Source organism: Necator americanus, chromosome I (assembly GCF_031761385.1).
Source record: "Necator americanus strain Aroian chromosome I, whole genome shotgun sequence".
NCBI classification, from domain to species: domain Eukaryota; kingdom Metazoa; phylum Nematoda; class Chromadorea; order Rhabditida; family Ancylostomatidae; genus Necator; species Necator americanus.
In genome coordinates this window covers 15,195,472-15,212,513 of record NC_087371.1, presented here as the reverse complement: position 1 = coordinate 15,212,513, position 17,042 = coordinate 15,195,472, and the positions used below count along the sequence as shown (strand labels likewise).

The 17,042-nt window shown below is 38.8% G+C and overlaps 1 protein-coding gene across 1 annotated transcript; it reads right to left on the bottom strand.

Annotated features, from left to right (window-relative positions):
- Positions 1-521: 521 nt before the first annotated feature.
- Positions 522-10,605, bottom strand: RB195_005620 (uncharacterized protein; the record flags this gene model as incomplete). The annotated part of the gene is made up of 6 exons (XM_064178232.1): positions 522-622; positions 1,731-1,824; positions 1,884-1,977; positions 3,067-3,202; positions 4,135-4,233; positions 10,320-10,605. 6 exons carry the CDS (start codon positions 10,603-10,605, stop codon positions 522-524), a joined length of 810 nt encoding a protein of 269 aa, XP_064035302.1.
- Positions 10,606-17,042: the final 6,437 nt, after the last annotated feature.

Below are 17,042 nucleotides of genomic sequence, written 5' to 3'. Positions count from 1 at the left end.
TTGATTCGATGACCCTACCCTCATATAAACCTAGATGAAGACAATGGGAAGGAGAGAAGCGGAGGAACTTTGGTTTTGCATGTATTCCTACTCAAATACTCCTGTTTATTGTAGTGAACGTTGCTACAGATTGCCTACGTTGCCACATTCCTTCTAAAGAAAAATAAAATAAAAGGTTGGAGTTTAAGGATGGTACCGTTTGTTCCATCTGGAGAATACCTTCAGGTGAAATAAACACCAGGGCAAAGGTCAACGTTCCATGGAAGATATGGACATCTTTCACGCTTCTGATTTACGAAATATCTGGTTCAGCTGGATCAGCTGGTTCTGATTTTGTTCAGCTCTGCTCCAAGCAGATTTTCTGGAATAGCCCACGAAGAATTATTCAGCCGTGAACGGAATCAGTGGACATTCCATGTTTACAGTCAAGTTATGCAGGATCCTCATCGAGTTTTGGATCAATAATACTTCACAATATGGACCTGTACTAGTTATATTTTATTAAAATACACAAAACCGTTTCATTTTTTATCAACCGTATTGATCAGTGACATCAGTTTGTTGAGATGCGGTGAGTTGGCCGCTGGCTGCGGTGAACCGGAAAGTGACGGCACGGGATTTTCTGCAAATTCCAAATTCGAGAAAAAAATTGAACACATTACACGCACCACCTCACAAATCTGACGCGGTATAGATTTCCGATGGACAAACTTTATACGAGGTCGTAGATTGCGGGATCAGGGGTGGTTCCGCTCATCTCTCCCTAACTGTAGTAAAAAAACGGCGTGAAAGACTCCGTTTTTCACGACGATTTCAGCTGCAACGCTCACTTGCACACACGCCGCATCCAACTGCGCAGCGGACGAAAGCCAGTGAATTCTCCTCGACTGCCTATTCAAGTGAAACCTATGAATAGCTTGCTGAAGGGACCAAAATTCATAAATAGGCGTGCTAACGGGTCTCGTAGGGACTAAAGCGGCTCCCACGCCATTTTCAAGACGAATAGGGAGAGGTCAGATGAACCACCTTAGATCCCGCAATCTACAACTCCATCTCTAGTTTTGCCGTGGATTCCCTGACCTGAGATTCGTGGTATGCTGCCTTTAAGAAAGGATTTGAACTCAGAAAAGACGATTCTGGGGATCTCCGAAATATCGCCATGAAAGAGTGTTGTGTTGAATTGAGAATTTGCCTTCTCCACAGCTGCTAATCAGAGCGTGGATGAGGCTTGGAGTTACTTTTTTTTTTGAAATTGGTCTTTACTCTTCACTGCTCATTGTTCTAACGCAAAAATTGCCACTGCCGTTGATCTCCGAACAGACTCTTCACTTTAAGTGATGTCAAAAATTGTAGTCATAACTTTTCAAAGAAAAATTACAGTTTCTAAAATTACTAAACTTCAAAAATTAGAACTTAAAAGTCAAATTAAAATACGGTCAGTGTGGCAGATTACGTGTGTTTCACTTCCTTTGAAAAACGAATTGAAAAAAATCAAAAACAACTGTAAGAGTCCATGACCTGTAAACTCAAGAATTACTTGTTTATATGTAGCTACTAATCAGTGCAACATTCAAAGTCAATTTGATGACAACAGACGTTTTGGATGCAATGGAGCTACGATTTTTCTTCCCAAAAAGCTCGAAAATTGTATTAATTAATTCGAACGGGAAATTAAGATGTTAACTCTTCCAACGATTTTACAGTTGGTCTTTGAGTTACATAGCACTCACCTCCGTCTCGGATAACGCGAATATTCTTCAGCCAGTCAGCACTAGTCTTAACATCGTGAACATCCTTCAAGTGTTTGTCGATATTTGTGGGAATCTTAATGAATTTGACATTGAACTAAAGATAACCTTGAGAAAATGTAAAAATTCCTTCACCTCTCCACATTTGACACAAGCCAATTTCATACTATCGGATTTCATTTGCAATTTCAAATTTAGAACTTTCTGGCGATCCATTTGAATCAGTGAACTTAAAAACTCCGTTTAAATGAAACTAAGAAAGTATATTTGAAAATATATTTCTTGAAATGAGGTGCTAATAAACTTCCAGTGATTCTTTTTAATGAACATTCGACTCCCTCTTAGACGAGAATTGTTCCCCGATCTCTACTCAACATGCTGCAAATCTAGTTTTGCACCAATTTTTCTCTGCTGGGACCTACAAGGTCGTTTTAACGATAGGCGTTGAAGGTCTCACTCAGTGGCTCGTTTGTTTCAGAAGCGGAGAACACTTCTCGCTGGGAATTTGAATAATATTAACGACACTCATCAATTATTTGCGGCCGTTTTTTTGCAAACGTAAACGAAATAGGACATTGAAAAACAGTATCCAGAATCTAATAGTTTAGATAAAAGTTATAGTCGCTGGCGTATCAATCCACTTGAGGTGCACAAAGACGTTCTTGACTAGAATTCGTAAACCTTGAGATTTTGGAACGCATAGTGGCCTATACTATGATTTACAGGGACGAACTGACAATCAATTTAATGTTTTTTCTCCTCCCAGACAGGTCTGGTACCAGTTTATCTACTCCCGGAAGGATGAAAAACTTGGTTGGCTCTAGGGCGGTTTCGAACCATCGACCGTATGGCTACTTTACTTTGACTTTTTTTTAAAGTCTTACCCTTCTTTAACCTTATATGTACTATAGTCTATTAATTAACCAAATAGTTGTTGACAAAGATTAGCAAAGGAATAGTTGAGTTCGTTCAATTTTTTAAAATTAACGGCACAGAATAAAAAATTCCACTAGTTTAGTTTCTGAAAAAAAGAAAAGCTAGAAAATGAAGATTTCTTATCACATTCATTAAACAAGAGTTGTTCACCCCGTCGAGAGCCTAGGACGTTTGACCTCACTATGTTCAAAAACCCAACTTTTATCCATTATCTTGAGTTTTCAGACAAAATTTTCTTCACTATGCACACAAAAATGCGAAGCTCTATATTACATTGCCAGGAAACGCCTGACGTTTTCTCTTTTTCTTCTTTTTTTTCAGAAAAAGAAACAAAGATCTTGCGAAACGTCTCCGTGTGTGCGATAGACAATAACTCGCTTACCTGTACGTTTTCGGTAGGTTATTGAAATGTTGCGTATCCTGCATATGCCTAACCAGCATTTCCATTGTTTGGAATGTTCGTCCACATTGAAGACATTTCAAAATCGAATCCACATCGTTTTCCCTTCGTTGCTGGGCTGAACGTGGGTATAATATGATAATATCAGCATTTCACTGAAGCCGGTCTTAAAAAATGAGAATTATTCACATGCTGATTTCTTGTGGTAATTCATATATTGTATAACTTCCTATAACTATAACTTTAGTTACTCACTTTTTTCTTGAGTTTTTTTTTCTCTTTTGTTACATATTTTTGTTTTTATACCACTTTTTTAGCTCAATTACACTATATTTGTTTTTGCCGAAAAGAACAGTTTGCAAACACAAACAAAGATCGAAATTCTACCAAATACATGAATCTGAAGAAAGAAATACTTCACTATAAGTCTTGTAACAGGGCCGAAGTCCTTGATAATTTGTTTGATCTAAACCAATGTTTTATAACTTAATCTAATTAAGAAGCGTAAAAAGTCATAGAAAGCTATTTTCTGTCCTCTTTTCGAGAAAAAAAATGAACGAAACAAAATGTTATGAAACATTTTAAAACATGCTATAAAACACATTATTAATTAATTAGAAACGAAATTAGAAAAGTCACTAATAACATTAGAAACGAATATTTAGAACAATATTCCTATTCAAAACCCATTCTCCCGTTTCAACCCATTCTTTTTTTTCATAAATGGTCGGGGGAAAGACAGACAAGAAAGTTCGACGGAAAATGTGACAGAAATTTATAACGTGGTGACGAATATCAGAATTACTGTATACTATCACCTAGATGGTGAGCAGTGAAAGAGACCAATACGACTGCTTTATAAGGAAAAAATGTGTAGCTAGTATAAAGAAAATGCGAAGAGAAAACATGAAAAGTCAGGTGATTTTAGTACCTTTGTTTAGTTATTCAAAAAAAAATAAAACTAATTAAAACCAAGAGATATCCTATGAGTTTATTCTTGAATGACTTGTAAAAGTTTGTAGGAGATAGTCGTCAAAGGGCTGAACTCACCGTTCCACATTGATTCTCCATGTATTTTACCGACAAACTGGAACAAAGCTCCTAATCCGCTGCTGAACGGATTCGATGGTGTTCGAAGCGGTTGAGACACTGTAATAAGCGCCGATAATGGCTAGTGAGGGGAAATTGAGGGAAAATTTAATTGTGAACATAAAAGTAGTAAATATAGACTATGTTGTAAGAAAATCTTAAATGAAGAAATTATGAACTCCCGAAAGTCTCGAATACCGAAATATTCCTCTCGTTGAGTTCTCCACAAATATGAAGAAAAAAGAAAAAGGTGCCGTGACCTCGTGTGCATGGTTTTGAGGTTCGCCTTCATCAACTTGTTATTAAGCCATTTTAACAAAAGTATGAAAATCCACATATTTTTGAGGTTGTGCTAGGTCACAAAACCTTACAATCAGGACTATGAGCACAATTCGCAGAATTTTTTTTTTCTGTAGCTATAATCTCTCACATAATCTGCTACTGAAACGTTTTTCGAAGGAAAAAGAAGGCGGCGAGATCAGTCCCATGGCGATTCCCTTATAATTTACAGGGAAGATAACCAGCGAATAACCAGTTCCATTTGAAATCATAAATTAGACCCCTTATGACTCTGTATAATGGTATGGTGTTCCAGGTTGTTCCCTGAAATTGATGGAGGTTCTTTTAAAAGGAGGTCGAGGTTTCAGAATTTCTTTTCTTTTCTCGCTTCCAGTACAAGAAAGGAGAAAAGCTTTCACTCTACTCAGAAACACACGCGCAGCCTTCATCCCTGTGAATTTGGGATACGGTGGTTGGCATAACACTTGTTTTTTAGAGTTGGATCAGTAGACTACTATGTGTACGGTAGAGATGACTCAATTCGTATAAATGTAGAGTGAACAATCATTCAACATTAAAAGCCGGAATTCTGCCAGCTACCGTATCCGGAAATCCAAAACTCCAGAGCTTGGCCGTTGTCCTGAATTATAGCAACGAACAACAGCGACAGTGTCTGCATAGGATGACTCAGATGCGCTTCATATATGTGAAGGCATAAATCATATCAGGGGGAATGGATCTCCACGAAGAGAACACCAAGCGTTGATGCTTATGAAATTTTTGTGGAAATTTTCTGATACCGACGAAACTTTTGCAGCAGCATCGCCAAAGTATTTTCAAAATTTGGCGAGGAAATGGTTCTCTGAGCGATTATCAACCATATTCTTGTGATACGGGTCATATCCATCAATCTCGTCCTTTACAACCTTTAGAAAAGTGCCGAAAATAATTTTTTTTAGAACTGACAGCTGAGTTGTCAACAATCATCCAGTTCGAACAGCTATTAATTCGTTCAATCAAGCTGACCTCATAACTTGATTTGCAGCGAGCTGAGCTGAACATGTCGTGCAGCGTTGACCCGAATCGCACTGTGTGCGTGTGTGTCTGGTTACTTATATGCCGATATCGTCTTCGAATGGATTGATTCCGGTGAGTTGTCAGGTCATGTCCATCAATCTCGTCTATTCAACCGACTATCAAATGCGCGCCAGACCGATTACCGACGACAGCGGCGAGAATCGAAAAGCGCATCGGAGATGAAGGAAGAGATGGCCACAAGCATGTGCACTCATCGGGTTGCCGCACCACTGACAGAGTGGCTTTCCTCATGCGATAAGACCGGGGAAAACATGCGGGACGAGCGCAGGAATGCGTTTTTCGTCCCGAGAAGAGAGGAGAGCAGACCAGTAACCTTGACCACAGCGCTGTACTATGTCGTGACAAATTAGCAGCAGCGACACATGATGATTGATAAGCTGAAAGGGAGGGAGGTACATCCCGAAGACGCCAGATAACATTAGTTCTTGATTTCTGAATGCAGTGCGAAGCCTCGAATCTTGAAAGGAAAACAAATCCGAAGTTCCCAGTATGGCTAACATCTTAAAAGCTTGCAGCCCTCTCAGGAGATTTGAACCAAATGCAGAAGTATTAATGAGTACTAATAAGTGAACGTGGGGGCGCATCCCAAGCGGATTGATTAACGCCAGAAACTTTATCCTTTATCCTTTTAACAATGAGGAGATAAATCTCTTTTTTTTCTCTCTTTTTTTCAATGTTTTCTTTTTCCTTGTTTTCTTTTTTCTTGGTCCATTTTCCTACAGCGTTCTTGTTGGGCGAAATGGGTGAGCACTATCAAATTTACGTTTCTTTAGATGTTCTCTTTAATTTTAAATTTCAACTCAACTTAAATTCATAAATTTTATTTTAAATTTCAACTTTAACTTTCAACATTTTAATGGAGCGGCTCTTATTGTCTTCGCCGCAGCTCCATTTATGTTTTGTACGCATGTATGGTATAAATAAAAACAAACAACGTACAGTTATGAGTAAATAGTGGGTAAGGTTCTCCTTTTACAAATTTCCAATAATTTGATTGCAATTAAATGGAAATTTTCTATGCTGAATACCCCTAACAACGTCCTTAGTAGAAAAAAAATGAGGCAGTACTTATACAATCATTTTCCAGGAATACGCGGACCGAAAGGCTTCCTTAATTTCGGATTTAGGACTACCTCCCCGTTAGACCTACAGGCACCTTGTTTGCCTGGACAATCGTGAGATGCTTTCGTTTGCGGCGAAGAATAGGACAGCGACTATTCGTGCGCGGCGGCAGACGCGTCGCGGTCAGTCGGACACCCTGAACAGAGTTTCTCACGAGAAAAATCCATTTCTAGTTTTTATTAGCTGATATACGTGAACAAACGTCACAGAATAGATTTGGATCAGTGTCCCTATGGCAGGGACCCACGGCTAACCAAATTAATTCCTCATCAGCACCCTTCCTGTTATTCTTCCATCTCACTTTGCTTCCTAGAACCACCCTTCGCAGTGGAGCACTTTCTAGCAAAATAGAAATATTGGCTTTTTCTTGTTTATCTCATTAATCGAGATCTTACGGAAGTACAAAGTGTAAATAAAAATAAGTCAGTAGAAATACTAATAATAAACAAGAATAAAAGATAAGAACAAGAAAAAGGGATAAGTAAGATGTCATTTCTCCTCGTTCAGAAACCTCGTGACCGTAAAGTAATTATAAGAAGTGATTTGAGATACGTTCCACTTCTCCATCATTGAGAATATGTCAGAAAATTTGCAGAAATTTTCTGTACTTCTACTTCTTTCTGTTTTGGACTTTTTGGTCGATTTTTCGGAGGGCACCCCCTCGTCTGACATTCCACGCCTCTTCGTCGACATGTATCTTTTCCCGGTAAAATTATTGCAACAACTGGTAACGATTAATTACTTTCATTACTGTTTTTCCTCTTGGTTTCGAAAGTATAGCACTTTAGACTGTGCTTAATGGATTTTGTGGATAATCGCAACCCTGACCAATCGGAGAATGAGTAAATCTGTTCACAAACTATGATTCACATGACAAAACATAGACCGAGGGCAACTGTAACATTTTCTTTTTGTTTTGCCTTTTGGTTTCTTCCGATATCGATCACGTTTCCATACATGACTTTTCTATTCCTTGATGAATTCTCTGCAAGCTTTTTTCCGATCTTTTGATCTACGTAGTCAATGTTTTTGACATTGATATTAATAAAGGTAAACAAACACTCGAAGACACTCGCAGAAAAAAAAACATCAAATAAAGCTAAAACAGAGCAGTGACAGAAAATAAAAAATAATAAGTAAGTAGAATGCAATAATGAAAAATAATATAAGATAAAATATGATTAGAACTCTATCCTATCCCCTGAAAAAAGGTTCAAACCCGAATTTTAAACGCTCCTTTATGTACAGAAATTTAATTTGACTACACAGATCATGTTCCCCGGAGAGTTCAAGAAAAAATCTTTTTTTGCGATCGGAATGCCACTGCACGTATTTCATCGAATACGGGTCGGATTGTGATGCTTTGTAGCTGCGGATTAGTCCTTATTACCTTTAGAAAATTATCAAAAAAATTGTCAGAAAAAGGGAATGTCCAGGACATAAGATGATAACCCACTAATGGGCAACAAAATTTGGGGTACTTGGTCGCAACCATCGCTAACGCTGGCCGCATTCAGCGACAACTTTTAGTTGATGTAGTTGACAACGTTAGAGTCCAACGTTAACTAGTCGATATTAAAACGGGACATCAATCACATATTTAGCGCCATCTGATCCACAGAAACGAGACAGTAACATCTCATAAAGTGTTTAATTTTTTACCCATCTTCCCCTTTTTCTATTTTTTTTCAAAATTCCATCGGATCTATAATATATATATATTATTACGTACAATTTATTTTCACTACACTTTTATTATTCAATGTTATGAGAGTTTTTACCTTCGAAAATCAAGTTTGTGCTGATTCCGCAAAACTAGCCAGGAGCGTTTGTTTTCCAATAATCCTTAATTCGTCAGGGATAACTATCGACATTGGAAAACAGCGTTACGAAGGAAAAACCTGCACATGATTGACAAGTGTTAAATGATTGAAGGGTGCAGAGGGGAAAACCTAAAATCAGCGTTTAGTTTTCATCCAAGGTTCTGAACGAAGCAACAGAGGACAAAGACATTTTTATTCCTCCGTGGATTTGCAATTTTTATTCTTTTTGCGTGGATCACCACATCCTTGAATCATATCTGAGAGTACCGATATCTGATCGCGCTAGAGTGTCTGTGTACAGCCGTTTGTTTGCACAAGATGCATGGGCAGTCGATTTAGCTGCGTAATTTAGCAACGGATAGCATCGAAATGCAAGAGCAGCGCCGCTTTTCGCATTTTTTATTTCGGTGTTGCCTGGAAAACTGGGAAGCTGCTTGGAATTTCCCGGCAGCGGTTACTTCAGCGAACTTTGGGAAACTGAAGGATGTGTTCTCGTCCGTTTCTGTGCGGTGCGCTCGTTCCTACGTGCAGTACTCCGGGTCGGTCGAATCCTAGCTAGCAGGCAAGCCCATTGTGGTGTGGCAATATTTGGTTGGTACCTTTGGGCGCGTGGTGGAGTCGATTCCAGTCGAATGACAGATTATAAGTGTCAGGCCGAGTCGTCCATCCATCTCAACGCACATCAATCAATCTACTCGCCCAGCTACCCCTCGTCAGAACAAAAACGAGACCGTCGCCGGCTGGCCGTTTTGGAGCATGCAAGTCAGCGTCGAGTGATTTCAAACAAACTCACACTGCAAAGCGTTTGGTTTCGCTGCTGACAGCGGGAAAAACTTCACTTTCACAGGAGAATGGATATAGGAAGCTTAAAATGGTTTAATCCTAAGTCACCTACGTCATATCTAGTAGTTAGTTCGTAAGGAATGGACCAAGAAAGACTAGGCAAACGCTCTAGGAAGTTTTTTTTCCACTGGTTCTCTCAGGTGGTGCCTCCTCAGCGGTCGCCCGGTATGCGAGAGATCCATCCAGGCGAAAAGTCGCCGCTCTCTATCCGGGAAAATGTTGTTGCTGTGATGCGTTGTCCATTAATTTCCATCATATTTCATCACAGTTCGGTCACAGTAAAAAAACCCAAAGCTCTATATCTTCCAAGAAATGATTCTAACGAACAGGAGAAAACTGCTAAATTTTTAAATGGAAGAACAGGGTGATGTCGTTCATCTTTGAATCATTTTCATCCTATGACGTTATATCCCGAAAAACTTGCAATTTTTCAATATAAGCAAAAAGTTTTTTGCCTTAAAGCAGAGACGCTCATGATTTGATTTTGAGAATTTCGGTCAATCCTTAAATAGCAGAGAACAAATAGAAAATTTCACGGTATATGATATTCCCTAGCCTGTGAAAACGCCTCTCTTCTCAGGTTCCGTTAGTACAGTTCTTTTTTAAGGATTGACGCACAACAAAGGATTGCATGTGAGTCATTGCTGAATAGAAGCCGCCTCTGTACAAAACTTTGCTTCGAAGGAAAACTTTCAAATACTAAGAAAATGAATAATAAGGGAATGAGTTTTGAGAAGAAAATAACGTAGCTGGGCGTTGTAAATGCAAAATAAGAATAAATTTTGAAAAAGGCAAAATTCTTCTCGATTTGAAACACAATATTAAGGGATTTCTGTATGATTTTGCCCTTAAATAAAAAATTCTCGCGTTCAGAATTCCTAACGAGATCTCTTGAAATAAACTGCGCTTATTCCTTACCACATCACTACCAGCTTAAAACTTCGAAATAATGAAAAGTAAGCTTGTAATCAACTAAGTCACCTGGTTTTTGCGGTTCGAATCGTTTCAGTGATTTTTCCAACATCAGCAATGGATTCGGTGCACTTTTCTTCGCCGAATCGCCTGACGAGGGATCCTTGGAGCACGACGGAGACATCTCAGCGGTGTGTAGATGACCTTGAAGTGGTGTTGGACTTGCAGCTGTCGTTTCCTGGGCCGATGTCGCCGTCACGTCCTCTTTGGTGATCTTCGGCGACGGCTGTGGATCGTCGAGACCGTAGTCGTCTTGCGGACGTTTGGTTGGTTTAGCTTGTTTTCGGCGCCCCATCTGAATAATTCGATTAGATGACGGATGGAATGATACGAGTGAGGAAGGTAGGAGTAGGACGAGATGGGTAAATGAGTCAATGACGGAAAGGTAAGTGGTGGATCGGGGGTTAAATGGTAGCTGAGCGGTGCAGGGAGAAGAGAGACGTCGTCGTCGACGTCGTTTTGTGGCCCCGGCCGGGCCCGGCGCTCGACTCCGCCCATCTCATCCATCAATCACTCCATGTTATGATCACATGCGGCAGCAGATACAAGCGAACGGACATGACGACGAGACGCGAGAAGAAGACGCCGCAGCATTGCGACAGCACAGGCGCCAAAAAACGCGCGCCGCACTCTCACCTCCTCCTCGTCGACGAAGAGGTTGCGCCGGCGCCGCGTCCGTCGGTTCACGGCACGGCGCTTTATGGGCTTACGCTTTACACTTTAGCATCACTATTACTTTTTAAGCAGCCAGATTCAGCTGAATCGACATGAGTTTTATGGATGCCGCTTAAGGTGTTTGAAATTGCAGCCTTCTTCAACTTCAATTGCGAGAACGTATTATTTTTCTATCTGTAAGCCATTATATGCTTTGGTTGATTTCTGGTCTATTAATTACTCTATTTACATAATTTCACACTTATACTATAACACTTTATCATTATTTATTTTTCTACATACGCCAAAGATGCGCCAAAAAAGCAGACAGTGCATGTATTATGCTTATTGCTATTATATTATTATCTCATTATTTATATTTACATTTGTTGCTTCGTATTTACTATTAATTCTTTCAAAGTTTCTCAACTCATTTTTACCAACTTTACTTGGTTAGTGAATATATTCATCCTTATGTTCACTCTTATTTTATCTTATTTTTCTATTTATATTCGTGCTATGTACAACTTTCCAGAGTGATGTGACTTTTTTGCAACAAATCAACTAATTTCGTTTCTCATAAACCTGAAAATTATATTTATCTTGTTCTTCTCGATTTTTTAGCTGCCATTTTAATGATACATGTAACTTCTTTCATTTCTTTGAATTCGTTCAAACTCATTTTGTTTCACTCGTTTGAATTCATAGTTCTAATTTGCCTTCACGTTTTTTCTCTTCGCTCGTGTGTTTAGCGTTCCTTTCGCTTATCTTATTTACTCGAAACTTCAGTGATAAACAGTCCCGCCCTTTGTGAAAAAATAGTTGCACCGATTTCCAAGTAGTTGCACTGTACGTTCAAAAAATTTACATATAGTATTTCCTCTCTCTCCATCTATTTTATTAGATTAGTAATGAAATTAGTCAATTAATTGAAATTTAATTCTCGACAGCACTAGTATGAGTTTTTTTTTTCGCTTTTGCGCCACAATGTCCGTCTCTGTGGCCACACCCGCACTTCCATAGCTATTCATCCATGCGCAGCTATTGAACCGCAGAATAATAATCTATTAACAACGACAGTAACAATGGTAATATTGATAATAGTAACAGTAACATAATAATTGTAGGTAAGATGTCGTGCTGCAAAACTGCAGTTCCTTTTTTCTGGTCTCTCAAAAATTTCCCGGAATTCCAGATGGATACCACAGCGTTGACGCGTTTCTTTATTTCTGTTAACTTTACAGCAGTGTGAGATAACTTCAGATTTTTTCAATGAAAACCACGTAATCATTGCACATGTTGAAGTGCAAATGACACACAGACCAGTAAAATATTAAATGTTGAAACTACTTGAGAAAGAGAAAGGAGGCGGTGAGGCGGTCCCAAAAAATCCCCCTTGACGCCGCCCAAAAGGCTGTGTGTCGAAGCCATCAAGGTCCCATCAATATTTAGTATTTTCTTTGCACAGCTCTACAGTGCCAAACTCCGTAGATCATCTACGCCTTGTGTAAAATCGATTTTTAATGTCAAAAGTGGAAATTTAACATATTTAACACAACTAATTCGAGGTCATAGTAGCTGAGTACAGAGTAGTACATGCCTGGCCACCTTTTGGCTGACCGCCATCCTCTAAAAAAAAAAAAATTAAAACTAAATCTTGTCAACCATATATTATATTTATTTATGGCAGCATTTATACACAATGTAATTTTCTCTCATAATTTCCTGATGATAAGAAGAGAACTTGGACCGCAAAAGGCGTCGCTACAGAAAAGGACGGCAACGCCAAGTTTTTTTAAAGATTTATTTTCTACTTATTGGATATTTATTATTAAGTACTTCTTAGAGAAAGGAAATGGAGAACAGGGAAAACTCCCCATGCTACTAGAAAAACGGCATTAAAAACAGGAAAAAAAAAACAAAAAGAGAATGCCATTTATGTAAAACGCGTTCAAAATTGCAACAAAGAGAAATACTAACCGAAAATGGCTGAATTAATTTGTGACGAAATCAACTGACTCAGGGGATTTTTCCCTTGAATTCTTTCCTCTTTCCGAGAGGCCTATCACTCTTTGTACGCCACCTTCACATCTAAATTTTTAAAGGCGACGGAGAGGAGAGAACTTTCTAAGCAAACGGAAACTTCTGTTCTCAACGATTTTCCACTCAATTCTCATAAGAACATGTATATTTCGTTGCTGTTGACGATAGAAACAAATCGAGTCATGAATAAAAAACGAAAAACAAACAGCTCGACAAATAGGTAAGATACACAGTGAGTAAATAAGTGACAAGCAATCAACTACCCTAATTCCCCGTATACGAGACCTCGCCATCTATAAGGCCTATAAAAAATGTCGTCATTTTTTCAACTTTCTTATAAGACCTGCGACTACGGTAGCAATCAGACCAGATCTTATGTGTGCTTAGTGATTTCTTCAGTAATCTCCCACCAACGTCGCAAATTTCCTGACGGTACTCGTTCGAGCTCGCAAAGTGCCTTCTCCCACCGTTGTTTTCAAGCGATTTCACTGCAAAATAACAGCAGTTTATCATTCTTTGATGCGCCCTAGTTCGTTTTTATCGGTTTTTCCGTCGAGTGTAAGTTTATCAGCACAATGAATTACCGCAGGCAATGTGTCATCATTGCAAAGCGAAAGTGAAATCGAGCGGAGTTTCGTTTCCCAGGATTTTCCACAACTGTCTGCTTTCTCTTCTTAAAGAGATTTTTGCAATAGCAGATAGCATCTGGATCTCACCCATCGCGGATTTGTGCGAGTGATCAATAAAATACCCAGATCAAGAACATATTTACTTCTTCATTGATGTTTTCATGTTCGTCCTATAATGCACATGTGTATGTAGTATAATATAACAAAATTTCCAAAAATTATACTAAATTCTTAGATTTCGGCTAATTTCACATTGTTTGATAGATTCAATAACAAAACGGGGCAATTCACACGAATAACATTAGCAACAAGTCAGTAAACCTTCTGGGATAGGGACACTGAGAAATACTCTGAGGAAACGAGGAAAAGAGCTCCTAGCTCCACAGGTTCAGTATTAGCAGATTTGAGACAACTTCAAAAGAGATAGAATTTTCGACGTATTCTACTACAGCAGGAATTTGTAATTTTGTACAAAGGAAAATTCCGACGCCAATTTTAATCTTAACTCTGAAGTCATGTTAAGACTATTATTATCCATCCAGTAGGATTTTTCTGGATCAAAGATATTTTTTCAGGCAGTATTAGCCCGAAGAATTTTTCAAAACGGAACTGTTTCAAGGAATGTCCATGCAAATCTCTTGGAGTTTTCAATAAGTTGCCTTACTCGCACCCACTGTAATAAGGCGGAGGTTTACAGGTCCTGATCGTGCGTAGGAAGCGGAAGCCGTTCAGAAGAAATCTCGATCGGAAACAACTTTGGAAAAAAGCAGAAAATTACCCCGAGAAACCAATAAATTACAGCGCACATATATAATTTTGTCATGTGGTTCACCCTCATTGCAAAGTTAAGCAGAAATATCCAGTTTCCATTTCGGGCGGACTCGGCCACATGTTTATTTATGCATCACCTTATTTATTTATTTACTCGTCAACGCATCACAAGCCTTTGCTGAGGAGAACGAAACGAAAGCTATACTTAAAGTGTAAACCACTATTATTATATTACCATTAGAAATATATTTTAGCAATACTGGAAATACAATAAAATATTATGCAGTCCGCTATACGTTTCTACTTATTTTTCTACATATTCCACATTTATACAAAGAAATGAATGATTTTGAGAAGAATCGCATAGTTCCGGCATATACCAAAAGTTGTGCGGTTGTCGAAGAAAAAATTATTAGCAAATTTTATTTATTTTATTGTTATGTTTATTAGGAACCTTCCAAATCTATTAAAAATTCTCATCAACATGTGAGCTATCTTTATTACCAAAGAAAGAAATTGGATGATCTGATGATAGTAACTTTCCCAGAAAGCTACACAGATCCCAAGACGCCACAATTCCTAGCTCTTTTGACAAATCCTGTTGTTCCACCGTAGAGAAAAATCTCTCTGACTGGTTCAGTAGTGCTCACGCAGCGTTTCGTTGGGAATATGAATGCATTTTCAGGTGTACGTCTCAGCTGGCGGCGGAGATGGATGGACGGATTGATGGAGCGAGCGGGAGTGGAAGCAAGCGGCGGAGAGCAAGAAACAGCGCAGCGTCCATTCATAAATCAATCATTTTGTTATGATCGGTGGCTGGATACATACACGCGAAGAGACTCTCCGACTCACCTCTCATTCCTGAAAAATGACATTTGTTTGCCGTGAGAAGGCAGGGAACACTGGTTGAACACACCGAACAACATCTCACGAAACGATAGCGCAAACGACCTTTGTCATTCAATCACATTCACATGCACAAAAGTTCCATCACCTAGGCGAAGATCACATAGTTGGTCTCCTCAATGTGCGCTGCTCTTAGAACTTTCTGACATTTTTCAGTCCAAAAATACACTGCATTCTTTCAAATGGCCAAATCGCATATTGCAGTTCAGAAAATACATTTTTCGAGTAGAATCTTTGCTATTTCAATGGGAAAAAGTTTCTCTTCTTAAACAAAACCGAACCCAACTACTTTCTGAATGAAGGGAATGGTTTTTTGGCACCGCTCATTGTAGCTGTATCGTAGAAATTCTCTGTCAAACCAAAAAATCATTAAAAAAATTGGAACAGTCGCGAAAAATAATATAGTATGCAATCTCTCCCCTTCTACTTCCTCGGAAATTTCCTTCCGACTATGCCTGTACTGTGTTGGAACACATTAATAAATCCATACAATTCATACTAAATCGTATCATATGATACTAAATCTTTACCTAGTTGTGACTGATACACGCCCTTCCTTTTATGTTTTTTTTATCTCCTCCTGTCTTCTCTTAGCCTATACCTGGAGATTTCCAAAGGAAACATCAAAATATGTAACATAATACATTTCATATTTGATAAGAAGGATGAACTACAGTGGGTCAGCTATCGGAATCTCATCATTATATCATCAGGTTGATGATAAATAATCGAAATAAGCAAAACTCAGGAAACTTGTCCTTGTCTTTGATTTTAAAAGTCTCCTTGAGTCATTAATTCTAAACTTTAATCTGGTTGTGATTGATATACGTCCTTTCTTTTATGTTTTTTCACTTCAAGATTCTTTGTGTTGAATGAAAATTGAATTTTTTTGCGAGCACGCATAAGAAGAAATTCCCCACGTTTTGTCCTACGAGTTCAAGGTTGGCCATGCAGCCACAGAATCGGCTGGTAATAATATTAACAGGGCATTTGACGAGGGAGGTTGTGGTCGCTTTTTGGTCCCAGCGATTTCGCTCGGACAATGAGACGTTACATGACAACTAAAACATCTCCAAAAAAATTACAGAAACGGAATTCGACCAGAACATCTCGAACATTAGAGAATTTTCAGGCTCAACAATTTCGGCTCATTTGAAATCAGTCGCAAAGGTGAGAAAGGAGTAATGGATTTTCAGGCGAGTCACAGAGGCCGTCTAATAACAAACAAAAATTCAAGAAATGCAAAAAATTGAGCGAGGTGGGCTACGAAGTTCTCAGTCACCCACATTACTTAATAGATCCTATAGAGATATAGATATAGATATAGATAGAACGGCGTACGGCTGCTGATGTCTTTTGCTTTGAAAGAAATCCGTTTGCTACATATCGACTTTTAGTTTTGGATTTGAAATTAGAGCTTCCGAATTTCGATTGTTTTCCCACCAACCTAATAATGCGCTATCACACGAAAGTAAACAGTTCTACGACTTGGTGATGGTCGGACTAGGATATTTATTTCTTCGCTGCACGTCGGCTAATTTCACATAACAACAAAAAACTACTTGTAAAGACGGGAACAATGTTGAACAAACGAAACACCTAATACACGTTTCCAAACTACGTCCAAAAATGCTGACCGCTTCTGGAAGATGGATGAAGAACCGCGGCACGTCTCAAAGAAGCGCCACTGCTTCTTCTTCACAGATAGAGGGTAGAAAAAGTACTTGCA